Below are 23,278 nucleotides of genomic sequence, written 5' to 3' on the forward strand. Positions count from 1 at the left end.
GCAACCCAGGTACATGCCCTTGACCGGAATCGAACCTGGGACCTTTCAGTCCACAGACCGACGCTCTATCCACTGAGCCAAACCGGTTTCGGCAGGTTATAATTATAAACTATTTTAAAGTCATGCTTCTTTTGATTCATTTAAAGGCTTCCCAACATTAGAAAATTAGTGAAATTCAAAAAAAATAGTCTTTGCATTTGAGAAAACCAGAAAGTTTATTTTCCCAAATAAAAAGTAATCCTTAAGAAAATAAAAAGTGATCAATTCATGTGTTTTACATACTTTGCCTTTGATATTTTTCTTTTAAATGTTTTACAACTGTATCAAATTTTATTAAGCTATCTTATCTTGCTTTAAAAAATATAAACTTAGCATATAAATTAGCATAAAATTACACTACAGTTTGCCTTGTAGAGTAGATCAGTGGTTGCCAGAACTATACACAGAAAACAATGAGGGGGTATTTTAGGTTGAAGAAATTGTTCATCATAGTGGTGATGATGGTGATAACACAAATCTACACATGTTAATTATTTTTCCTAGAGCTGTATACCAAAAGGGGGGAAAAAGGTCAGGTTTACTGTATGATACTTAAAAAATGAAATCAAAGAAAAAATTGACTTGGTAGCATAATAGGAAGAGGAGAGTGAATACATTTTTTAGCAAGAAATTATTAAATAACTACTTGATCTCTTATTTTATTATGTACTTGTATTTTCTAGTCTTTTTTTTATTTATTCTTAACTTTTTTGTATGTTTCGTGTTTGTCCCATTTTATAATACTCATTTGAACACCCAACTAGTCTTCACCCTGATGTTCTGCTTATAAAGAGCATCTGGTTCGAAACAACTAAGCTACTGCACTGTTCAATGCCTGTTTACTGTTAGTTTAACTCTCCTATTTGTGGAATTGAAACAACATAGAATTTGTTAAAATTCCAACCAGAATTTATAGGTTTCAAAATAAAATTCATCATCCTTTATCTAGAGTCTGTTTACTTGAATTTTATCTATAATAGTGGTGATTCATGACCTTTGTAATTGGCCAAAATAAAAACATAAATTGTTGTTTTAATACCCATATATATCAAATTTATCTTTAGATATAATTTATTAAATCATTTTTTGGAATTTGAGAAAAAATCTGCTTAAGGGTACCTTATTCAGGGAAATAGAGAAAGCTACGTTTTCAGTAGAACTATTTTTCAGATTGCTCTCTTTTGTCTCCGACCTCTACCTTTGTGCTTCTTTTACCCCATGTCCAGAAGTTGATGTACTTTTAGAATAGTTTGATTTTCATAGTTAACAAACATCCTTAAAAAGAAAAAGCAATATTATTTATTAAAAAGTAGCTCTGAATTGAAAGGCAATCTGGAAATAATTTTCAGTTTTAGGCTTTCTAACTATGTGACCTGAGCAAATTGAATAATGGGGAGTATTTCTCCCCGTTATGGCAGTGATTGGCTGGAACTAATCTGCAGTTATTGCCTTTAGAAATTTTTTTCCAGTCTTTCCCACTCAGTATTCTATCTTTCACCTTGTCTACTTCATCATTTTATGTTCCCAAATCTACTCCTGTGGTTCTTGTTTATGGCTTTATCATGAACTTACAGTCATGGCTTTTTTTTTTTTTTTAATTGATTTTTAAAGAGAGAGGGTAAGGCAGAGGGAGAGAGAGAAACATCTATGTGAGAGCAAAATATTGATCCACTGCCCCCCAACCAGGGATCGAGCTTGCAACCTGGGCATATGCCCTGACCGGAAATGGAGCTGGTAACCTTTTGGTGAACAGGATGATGCTCCAACCAACTGAGCCACACTGGCGAGGGTCAGTCATGGCTTCTTAACATGCATTCAGTCTTCACTTTCTAACCTGTCTGACATTCAGAGTCATATTTTTTAAACATACTTCTTTTCATATCATTCTTTATATTTTTAAAAACCCTGAATAATCTACGTATTGCTTGAAGGATAGTATAAACTACTTAGCATAGTGTTCAGAAACCATTATTTGGATAAACTTCACATCCAGCCATTCTTTTCTGTCCTGTCTCCCACTACCTTTTGCTTGCCTGGCCCAGGACCCACATAGCCATTGCTCTAGTACAGTGATGGCGAACCTTTTGAGCTCGGCGTATCAGCATTATGAAAAACCCTAACTTAACTCTGGTGCCGTGTCACATATAGAAATTTTTTGATATTTGCAACCATAGTAAAACAAAGACTTATATGTTTGATATTTATTTTATATATTTAAATGCCATTTAACAAAGAAAAATCAACCAAAAAAATGAGTTCGTGTGTCACCTCTGACATGCGTGTCATAGGTTCGCCATCACTGCTCTAGTATTAGTTCCATGGGATGTGTCTTACTCATTTGAACTTCTAAACCAAAACACTACAGACTGGGTAGTTTATAAACAATAGAAATTTATTTGTCACAGTTGTGGAAGTCCAAGATAATGGTGCCAACATGGTCATTTGAGGGTCTTCAGGGTTGCAGATTTCTCACTGAATTTTCACATGATGTAAGGGGTTAAGGATATCACGCTGTAGCTTCTTATAAGACACTAATTGAATTCATTAGGACTCCACCCTCCTGACTTGAGCACCTTCCAAAGGTCCCACCTCCTAATACCATCAGCTTTGGGAGTTAGGATTTCAACATATGATTTTTTCAAGAGTCTGGTGAACCATCTAAACCCGTGGTCAGCAAACTACGGCTCTTTGGCACCTTGAGTGTGGCTCTTCCTAAACCTTAGGAGTACACTAATTAAGTTAATAACAATGTACCTACCTATATAGTTTAAGTTTAAAAAATTTGGCTCTCAAAAGAAATTTCAATCATTGTACTGTTGATATTTGGCTCTGTTGACTAATGAGTTTGCCGACCACTGGTAAACCATTTTGAAGAATGAAGTATATTCCATTTGCAGTAAACTATGATTAATTTTTACATCAGCTTTCAATACATTTGCCTCTTTAGTCATTTGTTAAAGTAAAATGCTATTAGTTGTGCCTTTTACCATGGGAATTTTATGACTAAGAGTTTTCTTCAAGGTTAAGAAAGAATCTAATTCATGCTCCTCTCTTCTCCCCTTCCTTCAAATTTAGCTGTTGACAGTGTCTTGAAGAGGATGACAATAATTGGTGTAATTTTATCCTTCCGCTCATTGGCACAAGAAGCACTTAGAGATGTAAGAAACCATTATAAGTACATATGCTATATTCAGATAATCCCTTTTAATTTCCCAGAAATTAAAAGTTACTCTAAATTTATAGTAGGCAGTGATATAATTAAAGTTCCAGTTGTCATAGTCATTTAAAATAAAGTATGTAGAAATTAAAGATACTTAAACTTTTTTTGTTTTGGTATTGAAATTCAGGGGGTATAACTTGCCTGGATATTGAGCTACTTTTTCAACTTTTCATTAAAGCATTTTCCATTTGCCTGTATTCAGTTTGGCATTGAATACATACATTTCATTTCTGTGTATCTTAGTACTGAAGATTACATGACAATAGATAAAGTAATTTCTATGAAAACTAGAAGTAATCAAATGGTAATATTTCATAAATTTAGAGGCCGCCATTTAAAAATAATGCTGTGTTCTTTTTTGTTGTCCTGTGTAGGTCTTGTCCTACCACATTCCTTTTCTTGTAAGTTCAATTGAAGATTTCAAGGACCACATTCCAAGGGAAACTGATATGAAGGTAATAAAACTTTTATTTGGATTTTACAGTTTCTAAAATGAAATATTTTTCAGTTGCATATGAAATAAAATTTAATAAATCCCAAACTATAATAGTTTCTGTTTTAGAGTGATTAGTGAGCATGCTTGCCTTTGAAAATGCATCTTTGAAAGCTCAGCACCAAAATAATAAGCAGGCATTTTTAAAGTTAATCATCCTTGATCATCTCTACCAATGTAAAATGGGTCAATATTGATCTTTTCTTCTTTAAACTGATAGCTGTTTCTACATGGTCATGAGCTGAATGAGGAAGATGAGATAATAAAATAAGCGCTGTTTTGTTTTAAATAGAGATAAATCCAGTCAGTTTTTTAAATTAATGTTAAAAGAATTTTAGAAAATTAATTGTAGGCTATATAAATTTTAATTTTTAAAATATCTTGTTCTTAATAAATATAAGATAGGAGGTTGGTAGCCTTAAGTGAATTTCACAATTGTTGTTTTAGGATGACACATCTAGTAAGTGATATGTCAGCTCAGACCGATGCCTTTTAAGCTTTTATGTTTCTTGGAATGGTTGTTTTTGGTTTCACATATTTTGAAAAACACTGACTGAAAAAGGTTCTCTAAACTCTTGTATGACACTCGAGTCTTTTCTCAAATTTAAAGCTTATCTGTCGCTTGTTCCATCCTTCTCCCACTCTATTCTTAACTCTACCCCTCTCTTCTACATGCACATCCTATGAGATAACCAGATCTGTATGCATTCTCACATCTACCTATCTTGTGTTTTTTTAAAATATATTTTCTATTGATTTCAGAGAGGAAGGGATAGAGAGAGAGAGAGAGAAGTATCAGTGATGAGAGCTGCCTCCTGCATGCCCCACACTGGGGATCAAGCCTGCAACCTGGGCATGTGCCCTGACCAGGAATCAAACCATGACCTCGTTGGTTCATAGGTCGATGCTCAACCACTGAGCAACACTGGCTGGGCCAAAATTATTTTTTAAGTGGAAACACTGTAGAAAAATGTTAAGAAAACATTAAAGACGAATTAGTCCTTGAGAAGACACTGGTGTGCAGGTTATGAGAATACTAATTAGTATTCTGCATAACCATCTAATTCTCTTAGCACCTGATATAATTGTATTTAAATTCCAACAAACTTTCAGTATGTGCCCTGACCGGGAATCGAACCGTGACCTCCTGGTTCATAGGTTGCCGCTCAACAACTGAGCCACTGCGTCTGGACAGTACTTCATTTTTACATTGCCAAATAATATTCCATTGTCTGGCTGTATACCATATTTTATTTATCCATTCATTAAATTGATTAGCATTTGGGTTGTTTTCACTTTTAGGCTATTATAAATAATGCTACTAACAATATTCGTATGCAAGTGTTTGTATGGACATACGCTTTCATTTCTCTTGCATATATTCCAGGAGTGGAATTGCTGGATCACATGGAAACTTTGTGTTTTTTATCCTTTTGGAAAACTGCCAACATGGTTTTAAAGTGGCTGCATCATTTTGCATTCCCACTAGCTGTGTGGAATGGCACACACTGTGTGTGTGAAATACTGTTTTGATTTGCATTTTCCTGGTGGCAATTATGTTGAACATCTTTTCAGGTGCTTATTGACTGTTTGTATATCTTCTTTGGAGAAATGTCTATTCAGATCCTTTTGCTCATTTTTCAAATTGGTTGTTTGTCTTTAATTTTGAGGTGTAAGTGTTCTTTATACATTCTGGATACAAGTTCATTAATAGATACATGATTTGCAAATCTTTCCTATTCTGTGGGTTTATTTCATTTTCTTCATAGTGTCCTCTGAAGAACAAATTTTTAATTTTGATGAAATCCAGTTTATCTATTTTTTTCTATTATTGCTTTTATCTAAAAAACCATTGCCTAACCCAAAGTCATAAAGATTTATGCCTATAGTTTTCTTCTGAGAATTTTATAGTTAATTTTGAGTTAATTTTTGTGGGTAGAGTGAATAATGGATCAAAACCTGTGTGTTTATCTAGAACTTAATCCATGGAAATTTCCATTTATTTTAAGATACACAGTTTTACTTCATACCTTATGCTATTTGTTGTAATATCAAAGGTAACCAATTATGTAGGTAGTTTTTAACAGGTATGGAACAGCCAGAATATCTTAAGTATTTGGAGTACATATATGATACCAAAAAAATTACCTTAGTCATTAGAGATTCCTTGATCAGGTTTTTTTAAAAATATATTTTATTGATTTTTTTACAAAAGGAAGGGAGAGGGATAGAGAGTTAGAAACATGGATGAGAGAGAAACATCGATCAGCTGCCTCTTGCACACCCCCTACTGGGGTTATGCCCGCAACCAAGGTACATGCCCTTGACTGGAATCGAACCTGGGACCCTTCAGTCCGCAGGCTGACGCTCTATCCACTGAGCCAAACCGGTCAGGGCCCTTGATCAGGTTTTAAATCGGTATTCCCTAAAACTGTTATAGTAAGTAATTTATCACATTATAGATATGATGAGGCCACTATAATTTTTCACTCAATAAATATGGATATAAACATAAGTCCAGTACCTTTGATTCACTTTTGTTCATTTATTCATCTCTTTTGGCTTGATATTTTACATCCATGCTTCTAAGAAAAATAATAACTTAAGAATGATTCTGTTGGAATTTGCCACAGAAAGTATACAAGTTTTGTTTGGCTAACAGTAGGAAGTTATAACCAGCAGCAACACACCACAAAGTACCAAATCATCTACTCCAGTGTAGCTTAGTTTTGCTGTACCTCCTGCTTCAAGCAAGTTTTCAAAATTCTGTAGTGTTATTGTAGGCAGACTCTAATTTAAACAATATATCTTTTCTTACTGAAGTGAGATTTCTCATAACTTTGTTAGAATATCTCTTACTCTGTAATTCTTATATCTTTTCAGGTTGCAATGAATGTATATGAGTTATCATCAGCTGCTGGATTGCCTTGTGAGATTGATCCTGCCCTTGTTGTAGCTCTCTCTTCACAAAAATCAGGTAAAATGCATTAGTAAATATGTAGTAGTCTTAGTTGAAATTACCAGAGCAACACAGATATAGATGTGATACTTAATCTGTTTATTCAAATGCCTACTTTATGTCAAGCTTTTTTCTTTTTTGGGGATAAATATCAGTGCAGAAAAGACAAAAATTTCTGTATTCTGGAAGTTAAGTTACAGCATAGTCATCATACAGATTAGATTATGTAAGTCATAAAACTGGATTAGATTGCTAAATCCATTTAGTGGAGTAGATGCAGTCTGAGCCCCGGGATGCTCTCAACTTTAAGAGCTCAGAGAAAAGAGGAGGAACTACTAAAAACAAACAAAAAACTGAGAAGGAAGAACCAGTAAAGGATAAGGAAAACCAGGAAACAGTAGCTTCCAGGAAAGTGGAAAGGGAATGATCAGCTGTGTAGAATTAATGGGTGATGCTGACACAAGCAGTGTCAATGGTGTTTCCAGGGCAAAGCGCTGATTCGCAAGGGCTTAAAAGAGAATAGGAGAAAAGGATTTAGAGATAAACTCTCAGAGTTTTACTTTAAAAAAGAGCAAAGAAATAAAATTATAGTAGCTGGAGGCAGAAGTAAAATCAAGAGAAAGTTTTTTTGAGGTGGGAAAATAAAGGTGTATGCCCATATTTGTTTGTATGCTAATGGAGATGATACCTAGAAAAGGGTGTCCTTTTTTAAATAGGACTAGAGCAGGGGTCCTCAAACTTTTTAAACAGGGGGCCAGTTCACTGTCCCTCAGACCGTTGGAGGGCCGGACTATAGTTTAAAAAAAACTATGAACAAATTCCTATGCACACTGCACATATCTTATTTTGAAGTAAAAAAACAAAACGGGAACAAATACAATATTTGTATTTGCATGTGGCCCACGGGCTGTAGTTTGAGGACCCCTGGACTAGAGCTACTAACCATAAAGATTCTTTGTATTATTATGTAATATTAAACATTTAAGAGATTTTGAGGCCAGCCCTGTGTAATGTAGTACCCAGAATGCTCTTGATATTTCTAGATTTGTCTACAAAGTAGATAACATTTCATCTGTTTCTGGCATTAAAATGCCCTCCCCTAGTCCTTTGCCTGTATGACTGAGTTCATCAGTTCTTTTTTGATTTAATATTGCTTTATGTTTGTAATTCATGCAGTATGTTAATTATAGTCACATGGATAATTACTACTATTACTTAATTTGCTACAGCTGTATTTTTCATAACCAACCAAATTTTAAAAGCATATTCTGGCTCTTTTCTTATGTTCAACTCTTAGTTATATATGATAGTGAATAGTAGGGTGACTAGAAGTTCCCAGGCACAAGGTAATCCACAATTTTGGTTCACAATATAATAAATATTTTTGAAAGGGTTATATCTTAAAAGCCTTGGGCAATGCTAGTTATTTTCATGTATGACTGGTTCCTTCTGTCTTCTAAGATGGAGAGGTTGGAAATCCAGTCCCTTTACAAATTTATACCTTTTAAATAGTACATTTCAAATTATATTCATACCTATTTTAGATAAAAAAAATATTAAGGATTTTATGAGATAATAAATTTTCTAAACTGTAGTAAATAGAATTTTCTTGTAAATAATTTTATCATCAGTTTTCAATAAGGAAATTTTGGGTTCCAATTATCCTAATTTATTTTTGCCCTGTAATCTTAAAATTTAAAAAAAGAAAAATATTAGCAGCCTTTGAAATATGCCTTGGGAATTGATAATAGCAAATAGTAACATATATTATTTATATTCATTCTGTATTTCTTGTAAAAAAAACTGTGATCAGTTTTGTAGAGGCAAAGTAAAATACCTTATATAAAAATTTAAATTTGCCTTTTCTGGTTTAGATGATCAACTCTTTAACTAATCTAGAAGAAATACCTTGGTTTTATTTTTAATTTTTCTCCCTTAGAAAACATAAGTCCAGAAGAAGAATATAAAATTGCCTGCCTCCTCATGGTCTTTGTGGCAGTTTCTTTGCCAACACTGGCCAGTAATGTGATGTCCCAGTATAGCCCTGCTATAGAAGGTAATTGTGGTCTAAAATTATTTTATCAATGGAAAAGTTAAGAGTTTTGATATGGCAGATACTTTTCAAGTAATTAATATTTTTTATAATAAAATGTGGGTTAAGTTCTGCCATTTACTAGCTTTGTAACCTGAATAGTCAGTATTTCTTTTTCTAAATCCCAGTTTTCTGATATAGGAAACGTTTATGTGAGCTTATGGGTGCTTGAATGTATGTGTGGCAGGGGGTGGATGGTGAAGGGAGTATCTATCTCTTAGGATTATTTTAAGGATTGGACAAGAAAATGTTTGTAAAGCAGCTAAGCATTTCTTTTTTTACGTGTCTAAGACATTATAAAACTGATGTAAGATTTCTTTTAGGGGTTTAATTGCTTGTTTAATACAGACATAATCATTTGTTGCTCACTTGCTGTGCTATTTTTAAAAGTACTAGTCCTCATGTAAGTGAAAGGAGAGCAAGGCAGATTATGCCCCAGCCTTGTTTTTAATCACATCACTATATATGTAGATTGTGAAGTCGTTCAAGATCTATTCTCTATGTCTTATTTAATATTTGGGGGTCACACACAAACCTCAAACCCTATTTGCACTTTCTCAGGGCATTGCAATAACATACATTGCTTGGCCAAAGCCATCAACCAGATTGCTGCAGCTTTGTTTACAATTCACAAAGGAAGCATTGAAGATCGTCTTAAAGAATTTCTGGCGGTATGTATTATCAGTAGCAAAACTCATGGCATTTTATAAAGAAAATTTAAAATAACTATGAGATGTAAGAGAATAAATTCTCTTAATTAACTAATTTGGGGGGCAGGGGGGAGGAACAAGTAAGGCAGGGCATTAAAATCAAGGAGTAGTTGGTTTTGCATTTTTCCCCCTTAACATAGAAGTCTCCCAGTTTTTGAGTTCTGCAGGATGACTTTTTTTTCTAAGCTGATGTTTGTTGTACCTTAGAATTTTGTCTAGGGTTTAAAGAGGAAAAAACAAAACAAAGGAAAATTAAGGCAAAGAAAAGATGTTCTGTCTAAAAGGATATATTTTATTTATATTCATTTATTTGGAGAAAGACTGAAAATGATGACAAACTACTTCCAAAAGAGGGTGGTTGTGCTAACTCTGGCCTCATGAAGTATAGCTCTAGTTTCTAATATTAGTGTAACTCTCTTTCCTTTATCAATGTAGCTTTTCCATATTTTACTTAAAGGAAAGATGCATCGTGGTATAATGAACACTAGAATAATGCTTCTTTTCAACTTATAAATCCTGTTAGCTTTTTAGAAAAGTTTATTTTTAAAACATTTAAAGCAATTATAGTACTAACTTGAGAAAATAATGTCTGTTTCAAAGAAAACAGTATTGAGATTTAAAATCTTTTTTCATTTCCTGTATTTCTTTTATTCAAGACTTGTCCTAATGTCCCATTAATTCAAACTTGGTGTGAAATTTTCTTATTTGGGAACTAAGAAATATAGTTAATACAGATATAAGAAAGATAAAAATTAAATCTTTTTTTTCCTGAAAAATAACCAGTTTTAAAGACCAATAAGAATATTTAATTACATTTATTTTTGTATCTGTTTATGCCTTAACTAGAGGCCCAGTGAACAAAGACTTGTGCACTGCGGGGGTGGGGTGGGAGGGGTCCCTCAGCCTCGCCTGCGCTCTCTTGCAGTCCAGGACTCCTCAGGGGACGTCCACCTGCCAGCTTAGGCCTGCTCCCTGGCTTATGGCTGAGTGGAACTTCCCCTGTGGGAGCACATGGACCACCAGTAGGCAGCTCCTGCGTTGAGCATCTGCCCCCTGGTGGTCAGTGCACATCATAGTGACCGGTCGTTCCCCCCGTTAGGGTCAATGTGCATATTACCCTTTTATTATATAGGATAGCTCTCTAAATTATTGCTTGAATGTAAAGAACCTTATTTGTCATTTAATTGCTCATTATATAAGCAGCTGAGTGATTAAAATTTGCTGTAAGTTTAAGCATACTGAAAATAAAAAGTCACTGGTGAACATTTTATTTAAAAAACTCACTTAAAATGTGTGTATACTTTTCAGCTTGCATCCTCCAGTCTACTGAAAATTGGCCAGGAGACAGACAAAACAACAACAAGAAATAGAGAATCTGTTTATTTACTGCTAGATATGGTAAGTCTCATTTTAATTTTTAGCGACAACAAAGAAGTTCCAGCCATTCCTGATTGTCTTTTCTTGGCTTTTAGTGATTAAATATCAATAAGAGCTGAGGTGCTTTTTTTATTCCTGGTGCTCATTCCCCCAAACTGTACACTTTCTAAAATTGCTAAAAAGATTGACAATCACCTGTATTTTATAGTATGGTAATCATATCAGAAAACAACAAAATAAAGGTTAGCATTACCTATAAGGTATACTTTGTAGTTTTTTAACTTGTTGGGAAACACTTGAGTCTTATATTTTCCTAGTGTATTAGTTTTAGCTCTTCCAGTTTTCTGTAGTCTGACTCCATTCTGCCCATTTGATACAATTTTCTATAATATTCTATAGTGCATTCCTTCTCTTGACTTCCATGAACCAGCCGTGCTTGTTTCTACCATGAAGCTCTTTCCTCACTTAGAATAATTTCCTTTACCTGCAGAGGTCTATGTCTAAATGATTCAGCATACCCCATAGCTCAAATCGTTTTATGTATAGACTTTCCTGATTACTCCGGTCTACGTTAATCTTTCTTCTCTTTTGAACTTCTCTAGAACTTACAGCTTTACACCACTTAATTATAGTTGATTTGATGTTTAATTTTGCTTTGTAGTCTAGTCTTGGGTCTCCATTTGGACTTCAAGATATGGCCATTTTAAATGTTTGTATTCTCTTTTATGTCTAACACTAGAGGTCCAGTGCATTAAATTCGTGCACAGGTAGGGTCCCTAGGCCTTGCCAGTGATCAGGGTCGATCAAGGTCTTTCAGCTGCCGGCTGGGGCCTGCCTTCATTCTGCACCGCCCCATGGTGATCAGCGCATGTCTTAGTGAGCGATCGAACTCCTGGTCTCCCGGTCGAACTCCCGAGGGGACACTTAGCATTTTAGCCTTTTATATATATACTAGAGGCCCCATGCACAAAAATTTGTGCGCTTGGGGCGGGGGGGGGGGGTGTCCCTCAGCACAGCCTGCGTCCTCTCACAGTCTGGGACCCCTTGGAGGATGACCACTTGCTGGCTTAGGCTTGCTCCCCGGGGGATTGGGCCTAAGCTGGCAATCAGACATCCCTCTGGCAGCCCGGCAGCCCTCGGGGGATGTCCACTTGCCAGCGGGGAGCAGGCCTAAGCTGCAGTCGGACATCCTTAGCACTCCTGAGGAGGCAGGAGAGGCTCCCACCACCACCGCTGTACTGGCAGCCGTCAGCCTGGCTTGTGGCTGAGCAGAGCTCCCCCATGTGGGAGCTCACCGACCACCAGAGGGCAGCTCCTGCATTGAGCGTCTGCCCCCTGGTGGTCAGTGTGTGTCATAGTGACCAGTCATTCCCAGTCTTTCTGCTGTTAGGGTCAGTTTGCATATTACCCTTTTACTATCTAGGATAGAGGCCTGGTGCACGGATGGGGGCCAGCTGGTTTGCCCTGAAGGGTGTCCCGGATCAGGGTGGGGGTCCTGCTTGGGTGCCTGGCCAGCCTGGGTGAGGGGCTGATGGCTGTTTTCAGGCTGGCCATGCCCCCCGGCAACCCAAGCTCCCGGCCTCTCCTTTTTATCTGGGATTTATTTATCTTATATAATTGAAACTTTGTAGCCTTGAACATAGCCCAGGGCCGGCCAGGGCTGGCGGGAAGCTTGGCTTCCTCTCTCGCTGGGAGCAACCCAAGACTCCTGCTGCTCCAGCTCAGTGGCCGCTGCCTTCTTAGTTGGGTTAATTTGCATACTCACTCCTGATTGGCTTGTGGGCGTGGCTGGTGGGCGTGGCTTGAGTGTAGTGGACTGTTAATTTGCATGTTTCTCTTTTATTATATAGGACTAGTGGTCCGGTGCATGAAAATTGTGCACGGTGGGGTGTGTCCCTCAGCCTGGCCTGCACCCTCTCCAATCTGGGACCCCTCAGAGGATGTCCGACTGCCGGCAGTCGGACATCCCTCTCACAGTCTGGCACCACTGGCTCCTAACCGCTCACCTGCCTGCCTGCCTGCCTGATTGCCCCTAAACACTGCCTGCCAGCCTGATTGCCCCCAACTGTGCCCCCCTTCTGGCCTGATCATCCATAACTGCCCCCCCTTGCCGGCCTGCTTGCCCTCAACTCCCCCCCCCCCCCCCCCACTGCTGGCCTTCTTGCCTCCAACTGCCCCCCCCACTAGCCTGCTGGCCCCCAACTGTCCCCCGCCCCCCCCCCCCCCCCCGCCGGCCTGCTTGCCCCCAACTGCCCCCATCACTGGCCTGCTCGCCCCCAACTGCGCTCCCCTGCCATCCTGCTTGCTCCCACTGTTCACCCCCAACTGCCCTCCCCTCCTGGCCTGATGTTCCCTAACCACCTCTGCTTTGGCCCCATCACCATGGCTTTGTCCAGAAGGTCTCCCATTTTAATTAGCATATTACCCTTTTATTAGTATAGATATTGTTGAAGGCTATGAAAGTGTGTAGTATGTTCCCATTGGTTAACTGATTTCTAAGAGCATTCACCGTGGCACACTTACCTTTCAGATTTTAAAGTAAAGGGAAAATAAGTTGTGTCTATTTCTAGTAAGAACAATGTAACAATGTAAAATTATGGTTATTAGTTGTCAGTAAATGTTCTCATAATAAATAATTGGAATTCTAATGCATTTTGGAATTTTCCAGATTGTGCAGGAATCCCCATTCCTAACAATGGATCTTTTGGAATCTTGTTTTCCTTATGTCTTGCTGAGAAATGCATACCATGCTGTCTACAAGCAAAGTGTTACATCTTCTGCATAAAATATCTACTTATTGAAGACAAGCACGCATTTTTGTTGCCTGGGTTTTACCTGTAAACTGTGGAGCTATTTTACCTTAAGGCCTGAAAAACAGTTTTGTGGATTATAAATTTTTTTCATATGGTTGTATTTTCTGATCATTGGTTTCTTAATATAGTTGTACTACAATATACTTGGTTGATTTAGGTTGCACATTCACTGAATTCACAGAAATTATCCCTATAATTTTAGAGTATCATTTGTTTGAAAAATATACATTATCTCTGTTTTTGATATTTGATAATGAAAAAAACCTTTGCTTGTTTATTTCTCAAAAAGAATTGTATTTAGTGATTATTTTAGGTAGTGATATAGCATTCATCTGTGTGTAAATTATTTCATATAGGGAAGAGTTCTGATCTGTACCTATGGTTCTTATTGAAAACAAAACTGGATGTGCATTTCTGTGATGTTATGAATACATTTCTACTTTATTTTGAAACATTTGCCAAACTAAATACTATAACACTGTATAACATTAAAAATGTTAAAGGACTGCTTAGCATTAGAAGCAGACTATGTCCAGAAATCCTAAAACAGCAACATATGTTGTTGCTTGTATAAAGCCTAGTGATAATTTTTAGACTAACTTCCATGGTGCCCTATTGGCATTAGCACTACCATTGTACCCTGCTGTATAATAAATAATCTTAAACACTATCAACTGTTGATAAAAATGTTAGTCCCTAACCACTTTTTATATGTTTTAAATTTTTGAAAATTAAGTGTACCTGCCATAACATAAAATAAACACTAGACTGTATCACGTTTTTAATGATTTCTTTAATTTGGGATCCTTAGAAATTTATTCAATAACATGAAAGTATTAGTTTAAAATAAGCTTTAGTTTAGTTTAGTTTGGTTTAGAAATGTCTAAATATAGCATTTGACACTAGGTCAGCTATTACAAGGTTTGTTTAAATGTTTTGAAAAACATTCCACTGGAAAAATATTAAAATTAGAAAATAAAATTACAAAACATTTTTAAAAATTCAAAACTAAAAGGAAACTTGTGTGACATCAGCTTGCTAATTGTATCTGTGACCAGATAGATGGACAGAGTTACTTGAAAGAATGGGGAGGGGAGAAGGAATGATGGTGGAACTAGTGAAAATGTTGAGAACTACATCAGTAATGAATGGGAAAGACATCAAAGGCCTGTTGCTTGGTGGATGACATGGAGGGCAGAGCAGCCCATTTCATTTAAAAACTAACCAGATGTTTTGCTCTTTGCTTGGCATTGTAAAGACTGTGTTTCTGGTATCAGAGCTTCTGTTGTTCACAGCTTGTTATGTATACACTGGTACCTTGTGTTAAGATAAAAGAAAGTTGCTGTGTCCTCAGTTATCCTTTTCTTTGTTCAGATACATAGAGTGAAATGAAATTGAGACGCCACAAGATTATAATGCTACTAGAGGCCCGGTGCATGAAATTCGTGCCTTTGGTGGGGGGGAGGTCCCTCAGCCTGGATTGTGAGAGGGCACAGGCCAGTCCGAGGGATTCCACCAGTGCATGATCGGGCTGGGGAGGGACCTCAGGAGGGCTCCAGGGCATGTCTGGGCCGTCTTGCTCAGTCCTTATACGCCGGACCCCAGCAGCAAGCTAACCTACCAGTCAGAGCATCTGCCCCCTGGTGGTCAGTGCATGTCATAGAGAGCAGTTGAGTGGCCTTAGCATATCATTAGCATATTACACTTTGGTTGGTTGAATGGCTGACCAGACACTTAGCATATTAGGCTTTTATTATATAGGATTTTGTATGTGATTTCTCCAGTCTATATTTAAAGCAGAGAATAGTTGTTACTATCTACTAAAATTTCTCAGTAGTTCTATGAGGATTTTTTAAAAAGGAATATTTAAATGGAGTAGTTTTAGACTTGAAATAACCTGATTACACAGTGAACAGTTGAAACTATGATTAAATGTTGTTTGTTTTGACATATCAGGATCCTAGAGTGGTAATTTGTCAATAATGATATCCTGCATGGTAAAGTAGGTATTTGATATGTGCACTTTGATTGGAGTAATATGTGGAAAGGCATATGGATGTACATGAGACATTGTTTATCCCTGTTCAGGCCAAGAAAAGATCACTCTTAGTCATGTGAAGTTTGTCTAGTCCCAGTTTTTTTCTCAAATACTAAACTGACTGCCTGGCTGATGTATTGTTGATTCTTTACAGAGAGTCATTCTACTTAAAAAAAAAGGTGGGGGGGGGGGGTCGAAAGAACCCTAGCCAGTTTGGCTCAGTGGGTAGGGTGTTGGCCTGTGGACTGAAGGGCCTTGGGTTTGGTTCCAGCCAAGGGACCAAACATACTGGTTGCAGGCTCGATCCCTGACTCCAGTGCAGGAGGCAACCAATCAATGTGTGGCTCTCTCACATTGATATTTCTCTCTCTCTTTCTCTCCCCATCCCTTCTACTCTCTCTAAAAATCAATGGAAAAGTATCCTTGGGCGAGGATTAAATCAATGGAAAAGTATCCTTGGGCGAGGATTAATAACAAAGACAAGAGGCAAAAGTAACTTGGAAAATTGAAGTTAAATTGACAACTACTATTTCAAATATCTTATGTTAACTTTTCTTATTTTCTTCTAAATTTACACTAGGAAATACTGTTTTTGTTGCTTTCTCTACTATAATGTGATCATACCATGTAGCTTGGCTGTAATCGGCTTGTTTCACTCAATAGTGGAAAAAAGTCTTTGATATGTTTTTTTAATGCCTCCATACATACCATAGCCACTTTAAAAATTTCATTTGGATGGACATTTAGGCCATTTCTTGTTTTTCATTATTATAAATATCTTGTATCTGTATTTTGATGAACTTGTTCTATTATCTCCTTAACATAATTTCTCAAAAATTTAGATTACTTAGTGGAAGGATGTATACATTTTAAACTTTGATACATATTAGATTTCCCTCCAGTAAGATTACTTCTACAATTGTGTGTTTTAATTCCTCCATTGTTGCCAATGCATCTTTGCCTCTTCAAAAAGTGAAGCATAAATCTTTTAAAAATTTGTATAGCTTTGCTTATTGTGAGGTAGAATATTCTTTTATAGATTTATTTTGTAGGTTTATTTATATATATAAATGATTACATAAATATATATTTTGTAGGTTTTTTTTGTTTTTATTTCTTTAATGAAATTAATCATTTCATTTTTTTATTTTCAATTCAAGTGTTTTAAAGATTTTCTTTTAAAATACCACTTATTACATGTTTAAAATAATTTAGTACATGTAGTTAGGACTGAAATGCAACCCCATGTAATCTTGAGTACAGTGATATGACTTTTAAAATATACTAATATAACTGTTACAAGTACTTTGATAATTGAATTTTAGTGGACTTTTAGAGATATAGAACATTTATTTCCAAATCTAAGTTAAGAACAGCATTGATATGAAAAGGATATATACCTGTTAAAGAATGAAAGATGTTCAATTTAAATATATGTACTTCAGAGTAGATTGAGATTATACCAAAATTCTAATTCCTTTATTCTAAATTTATACTATTAAATAGGTATCTTATAAATGATAAAGCTAATTCAGAAAGGTACTGTTGTGTAGTTAGATACTATATGTAGGAGGCTATATCAATTTTAGCCTCATTTCTCAGAGATGTTATTTTGAAAACTTTATGTTCTCTAATAAAACAACTAAGGCAAAAAGTTGTAAGATTTTCCTTGCCTTTTATATTAATAACCTGGTATACATAATTTTTAAAAAAGAAAAAGACCCCCTCCAAAATCAGCAATTTTTCCTCCTAACGTGGTATAATTAATACTGAACTTTGTCTTTCAATTAAATTCTAAAATTTGTAAAAGCCCTTCATATATATATATTTTTTTTAAATATATTTTTTGATTTTTTACAGAGAGGAAGGGAGAGGGATAGAGAGTTAGAAACATCAATGAGAGAGAAACATCGATCAGCTGCCTCCTGCACACCCCCTACTGGGGGTATGCCCGCAACCAAGGTACGTGCCCTTGACTGGAATTGAACCTGGGACCCTTGAGTCCGCAGGCCGACGCCCTATCCACTGAGCCAAACCGGTTAGGACAAGCCCTTTATATTTTAATGTCAATCTAACATTAAGTTATTATCATTCATTCCACCGTAGACTTCATTTTATAGAAAGTTTTCCCATTTTACAAAATGCTATGGAATCTAGGTAAAGTGGTGTTTTTGTTATTAAACATACAGAGGAAATAGAAATCTATATCATATTATTTTAAATGTAATTAAGATAGTTCCCTGAGAAGAAATTGCTGCCCTATCTGTCATTAATTTATTTTATCTTTATTTACTGTAATCCTTACCTTTATAGACTGAGCTATTGCAGGATCTCTGGTCACAGAGTACTGAATCAATCAATTTGGAACATATATCTGTACTGTTAGAATCAAAAAGATGTGTAAAATCTTACCCTGCCTCCAGGAACTGAGAGTGAACTTTGTACTGTTTAAATTATATTTTAATCAGCTGATTATTGTGTTGTGATAATGTTGCAATTCAGGAAAAAAGACTGCTGGGACCTTATAGGCAAGAGAAGGTTGAGTCCAGAAAAAAGTCAGAGCCTGCCTTTACGGGTTATACTTGGCATAGTGCTGTGGCGATAGTTGTGAGAATCTGATGCAATTGAGCCAGTATCAGCTGGATGAGATACATTTAGTTTAAGCTAGCAGTACCCCTACCTCGTATTTGTATTTCCCCAGCAAGTAAAACAGTGCCTCGGAATTCAAAGGAGAGAGCTTTCTTTTCCTTTAGGCCCTTCCTTCCTTCCTTCCTTCCTTCCTTCCTTCCTTCCTTCCTTCCTTCCTTCCTTCCTTCCTTCCTCCCTCCCTCCTCCCTCCCTCCCTCCCTCCCTCCCTCCCTCCCTCCTCCCTCCCTCCCTCCCTCCCTCCCTCCTTTCTTTTCTTCCTTTTCTTTCTTTCCCTCCCTTTCTTCTGTCCAATTTATCTCTAACTAGAGTCCTGATGCACAAAATTTGTGCAAGGGGCTCGGCCCTCACAGCCCCAGCTTCGTCCAGAAGGTTGTTCGGATGTTCTGTCTAATTAGAATAGTACACTTTTATTATTATAGATTTTTTCTGCCTTCTCTTTTCCAGAGGTAATCATAGAACTTGGCACAGGTGCTTCCCAGGACTTCCCAGTCTGGATCCTCCAGTTGGTCATTTGTACTTTCCTAATCATTTTCTACCATTTTCTATTCAGTCATTAGCAAATATTTTAAGATGCCTGGATATAATGGTGATGAAAGTAGAGAAGTATAGTAGAGTTTGCATTGTAATGATGGTAGACAGTAGGGGGGTAAACTTCTGATAATGAGAGGGGAAGACATAGGGTGGGGAGCTGGGGAGAGGGGGAGGGAGTCGTTTGGGACATTAGAAAGTCATCGGGGAAGGCCCCTGACAAGGAGGATGGGAAGGAACCGGAAATGGGGCAGAGTGAACACTGAACATAAAGGCCCAGAAGGCAAAAACAAACTTGGCATGTATGAGAAGTAGAAGTTTACTACTTAGTGTTTCAGTCGCAAAGCTAGCTCTTTTTTTTTTCTGGTCTGCCTGTCTTCCTTTATTCTTTGCTTATAAATTCAAAGTTCACAAATCCAGTCTAAGGTAGGGAGGTTGGTTATAAAGGAGGAAACGAACTGAATTTACTGATATGCTGTGGCATTAATCTGAGAATGGGTAAAGTCTATTTACATCATCAGGCCTAAACCAAGGCCAAGTCCTATCAGGTAGTGAACTGTAATCTAGTTAATTTGCATATAAACATGCCCACCCTTCTATTATAATGGCTTACCAGTTGGAAGATTTTAGCTGAGTCATTCGTAGAGACTTTTGTGAATGAATAATCCTTAAAATAGTGTAACTTCTTACATCTGTCCTTCATCTCTTTTTAGCCTCTTGAGCATGTACCATAGTTTCATTTGATGGCCTTGGCCTGAATTTCCAAATAGACAATATGTCCTCAAAATTCTAAAGATTGCCATGACATTTGTCCTTGGGGAAAGAATTTGTTGGAAATTTTAAATTTTTTAATCTTCAGCAAAAAGAAATATTTTTTTTTGTTATTTGGTCCTATTGGACAGGAAAATTAAGTAATATATATTGACTCTACTTTGGTTTTATTTTCAGAGTGGAAAGTTGCATTAAGTATATTAAAATTTCATTCTTGTATGAACCAAACTTTCCATACACATTGCTATCATTCGAGATCAAGCATGCCTAACTCTGGAATGTTTCATTTCCAAGAAAAGTTTTCAGCCTGTCATTCTGACCAGAAAATAACAAAATAGGATAAATTAGCAATCTAAGTCAGGAATCTAGCCATAGAGGGCCATTTCTCATTTCTGATTCAGTGCACTCACTTTGATCCTTACCTTACTAGCTTTCTCAATTTTGGGGGTGGGATGGATGGACAAGTGTTTGGTGCAGGAGCATTCTGGCCAACCTCTTATATGAGGTCCACAAACCTGGAAAATGGGTGACCTAGAGATGGAGCTGTATTGAATATGACATGGTGACTGCACGTCTATTTTTTAAATTGTAATGTATTTTTTATTGTAAAAGAGTGTCAGGAGGTTGACAATGCAAATTATTGAAGAAGACTTCCCCTTGGTTCCTGAATCTGCTGGGCTCCTATGTACCAGTAAGTCTCCATTAGCACGTCTCAGGTTTCCTAGTCTTTTGCAGGTATGTTGATTATATGAGATTGCTTGGAAACGAAAGTCCATTTGATGTTAAAACAAACGTATTGTGCCTTTCACATTTCCTACAGGGAGAGCTACATATCTTCAAATGCTTTCACAATTTAACAGTAAAGTTAGTGCTTTCGCCAAACCAAAGAATTCTCTATCACAAGTTGTTGAATCAAACCTCTCATAACATATGCAATATATCCAGGTTGACAGGTTTAAAAAAATTAGAATTTAAAACAATCTTTAGACTGATTTTTCCTATTTGAAAGACTAGTTATTTGCAGCATACAAATGGAGAGAGCAGTGCAAAATGCATCAAGTTGTATATGATAAATGAATGTACTGTCAACCTAATGGCTGCCTCTAAGCAGAGTGAAAAATACCACTTCTCAAAAGCAATCTAGATTGTGAAGTTCACAATTTAGATCAATTGCTACTCTAGTTCTATACATTGCAAAATGATTCCAGAAACAGATTAAACATGCAATTGTTTTACAAAACTACAAATATTGTTTGGGACTTTACAAAACTGTAAAATGTAGCACTATATTTCTAAATTCAAGATAGTTTTACAGTAGAATAGATAATACTTCCATAGAAGTCTAGTCAAACTTAACCGCTCTGTCGACCATTCTTACATATTATTTCTTCCAAATCTTAGCCTAAGAAGATCTGTGCTCTATCATAGCATTTAAATCTGTTTCAAGGGTTTTATAAGATTTTTCAGTCTAGAAATAACGTTAAAGCAAATGAATTTATACCTACAAATGTCTTGCTAAAAATAGAATCTAATGCAATATGACAATTCTATATTGGATAAATTTTGAACCAAATTCCTAAGAATGACAATTTAAAATTTATATTTGACAATTATAATTTGAAATCTATAAAACAAAAGTATAATTATAACTTTTATGGGAAAATATTCACAAAGAATGAAGACCCTTGAAATTTAGTTATTTATAGCTGTCAGATGACAAGTTTTCTAATTATAGCCATTCATAAACACTCATCACCTTAAAGAATGCCAGTGTGGTTTTTTTAGATATATTGGTTGATTTCAGAAAGGAAAGAGAGAGAGAGAAACATCAATGATGAGAGGGAATCATTGATCTGCTGCCTCCTGCACTCCCCCTACTGGGGGTTGAGCCTGAACCTGAGCATGTGCCCTGTCCAGGAATCAAACCATGACATCCCGGTTCATAGGTCGATGCTCAACCACTGAGCCACGCCAGCCGGGCGACCAGTTTATTTTTAAAACAAACTAAAAAGTGAGAAAGTAGGGGTTTATTTTATGTAACAGTGCTATTATGATAAGGCACCACTTGATATGTGACAAAGCCAAAGTGTTTCCAAATCATGTATTTGTGTTACTGTGTCTTAACCATTAGAATGGTTGGGGGGAGGTGGTAGTAGTGGGGCTGAGGGGAATGACAGCAGGACCTACTTTCTCTCGAATATATTGAGACGCAGGTTAAAAGTTTCTCAGGTAAATTCATGGCTAGAGCAAAATTAAACAAGAGCTGAGAATTTTACATTCCTCCCCGAAGCTGATTTCTCAGATGGTCACAACCAATTAAATATTTCAAAATATGTCCTTAGGCACTGCTATCATCATCATCATCATCATCATCAGATACATCATTTAAAGGTGACTTCAATACTGACTGTAGGAGTCCGACCTAGTAGGCTGGCATGTGGCCATGTCCCCAGTAGAAAGTAGGTCATAGCAGAAGTTACAACTCCACACAGGCTTAGAGGGCTGGCTGGGAAGAAAAAAATCCCTTTTCAGAGCAGGACCCACAGACAACAAAACCACATTTGCAGCAACGGTGACGACAGTTAAAGGTGTGAGCTTTGCTTCTGTAACAGTTGCCTCAAAGTCAGGAACCCAGACAGCATGTTCATTACTGGGTGTCGTCCCACTTTTGGAGAATAAATCGTAACATTTACTTATGTGATTCATCCATTCTGATTTCTCAGTGGCAGTGGCAGCATAAACGGCAGATGATTTAGTTGGTGTCTTGAGACGCCATCCATTCTTCAAGTCTTCCTCATCTTCGATGGAATCAATAGTGACATTTTCCAGGGGAATAATATGTTATATTTTTTCTACTGGATGACAATATTGCCATATACAAGAATGTCATTAAACAAGAAAAACTGCTGCCCTAGCTGGTTTGGCTTGGTGGATAGAGTGTTGGCCTGCGGACCTAGAGGTCCCGGGTTAGATTCTGGTCAGGGGCACATGCCCGGGTTGCCGGCTCAATCCCCAGGGTGGGTGTGCAGGAGGCAGCGGATCGATGATTCTCTCTCCCTCTCCCTCTCTGAGATCAATAAAAATGTTAAAAAACAAACAAACAAAAAAAAAACCTGCTTTGCTTTGGCTTTTTCTGCACAACTTAGTCAATACTCCTCCAATAAGAACCCCTCCAGGTATAGTTAAGGTTTGACCAGCTGCTACAAAACAGTTTTCTCCTATATTTATACATCTAGTATTTGCTTCGCTGTTTGCCAACTGATCCACCATGTTTTGCTAACACCCTGGCTGGGTGTGAGCGGCAGTGGCACTCCCCAGCCCAGCCTCCCACGGAGTGCAGGCATGGCCGGTAGGCGGGCAATAGGCATAGCTGCTGCAGGTAACTCCCCTGCCCCTCTAGGCGAACCCCACTAGGGTCACCTGGGCTGGCCTCTCTAGGCACACCGCCACCCACACCGGCGATTGCCATGTCTTAATGTGGTGTATGGCTGAGTCACATTCATAGTGTGCATACTGACCAAATCATCAGTGCTTGAGACTTGAAATTAATATTTAACTAAGTCCTACACTGAAGATTACCATCATAGGA

The 23,278-nt window shown here is 37.1% G+C and overlaps 1 protein-coding gene and 1 pseudogene across 3 annotated transcripts in view; one reads left to right on the forward strand and one right to left on the reverse strand.

The window, feature by feature from the left end:
- NCKAP1 (NCK associated protein 1) overlaps positions 1 to 15,052 on the forward strand; it is a 97,777-nt gene extending 82,725 nt beyond the window's left edge. For all 3 annotated transcript variants that reach the window (XM_036320742.1, XM_036320740.1, XM_036320741.1), the window contains 7 exons: positions 3,115 to 3,197; positions 3,634 to 3,714; positions 6,636 to 6,729; positions 8,651 to 8,767; positions 9,365 to 9,474; positions 10,822 to 10,911; positions 13,559 to 15,052. In XM_036320742.1, coding sequence (XP_036176635.1) covers positions 3,115 to 3,197; positions 3,634 to 3,714; positions 6,636 to 6,729; positions 8,651 to 8,767; positions 9,365 to 9,474; positions 10,822 to 10,911; positions 13,559 to 13,675 — 692 coding nt within the window. In that variant the 3' untranslated portion in view covers positions 13,676 to 15,052. The remainder of the gene's footprint in view (positions 1 to 3,114; positions 3,198 to 3,633; positions 3,715 to 6,635; positions 6,730 to 8,650; positions 8,768 to 9,364; positions 9,475 to 10,821; positions 10,912 to 13,558) is intronic.
- Positions 15,053 to 22,027: 6,975 nt separating this feature from the next.
- LOC118661518 lies at positions 22,028 to 22,959 on the reverse strand (annotated as a pseudogene).
- Between the last annotated feature and the right edge of the window lie 319 nt (positions 22,960 to 23,278).

The sequence above is a fragment of the Myotis myotis genome, unplaced genomic scaffold, assembly GCF_014108235.1.
Source record: "Myotis myotis isolate mMyoMyo1 unplaced genomic scaffold, mMyoMyo1.p scaffold_m19_p_8, whole genome shotgun sequence".
NCBI lineage: Eukaryota > Metazoa > Chordata > Mammalia > Chiroptera > Vespertilionidae > Myotis > Myotis myotis.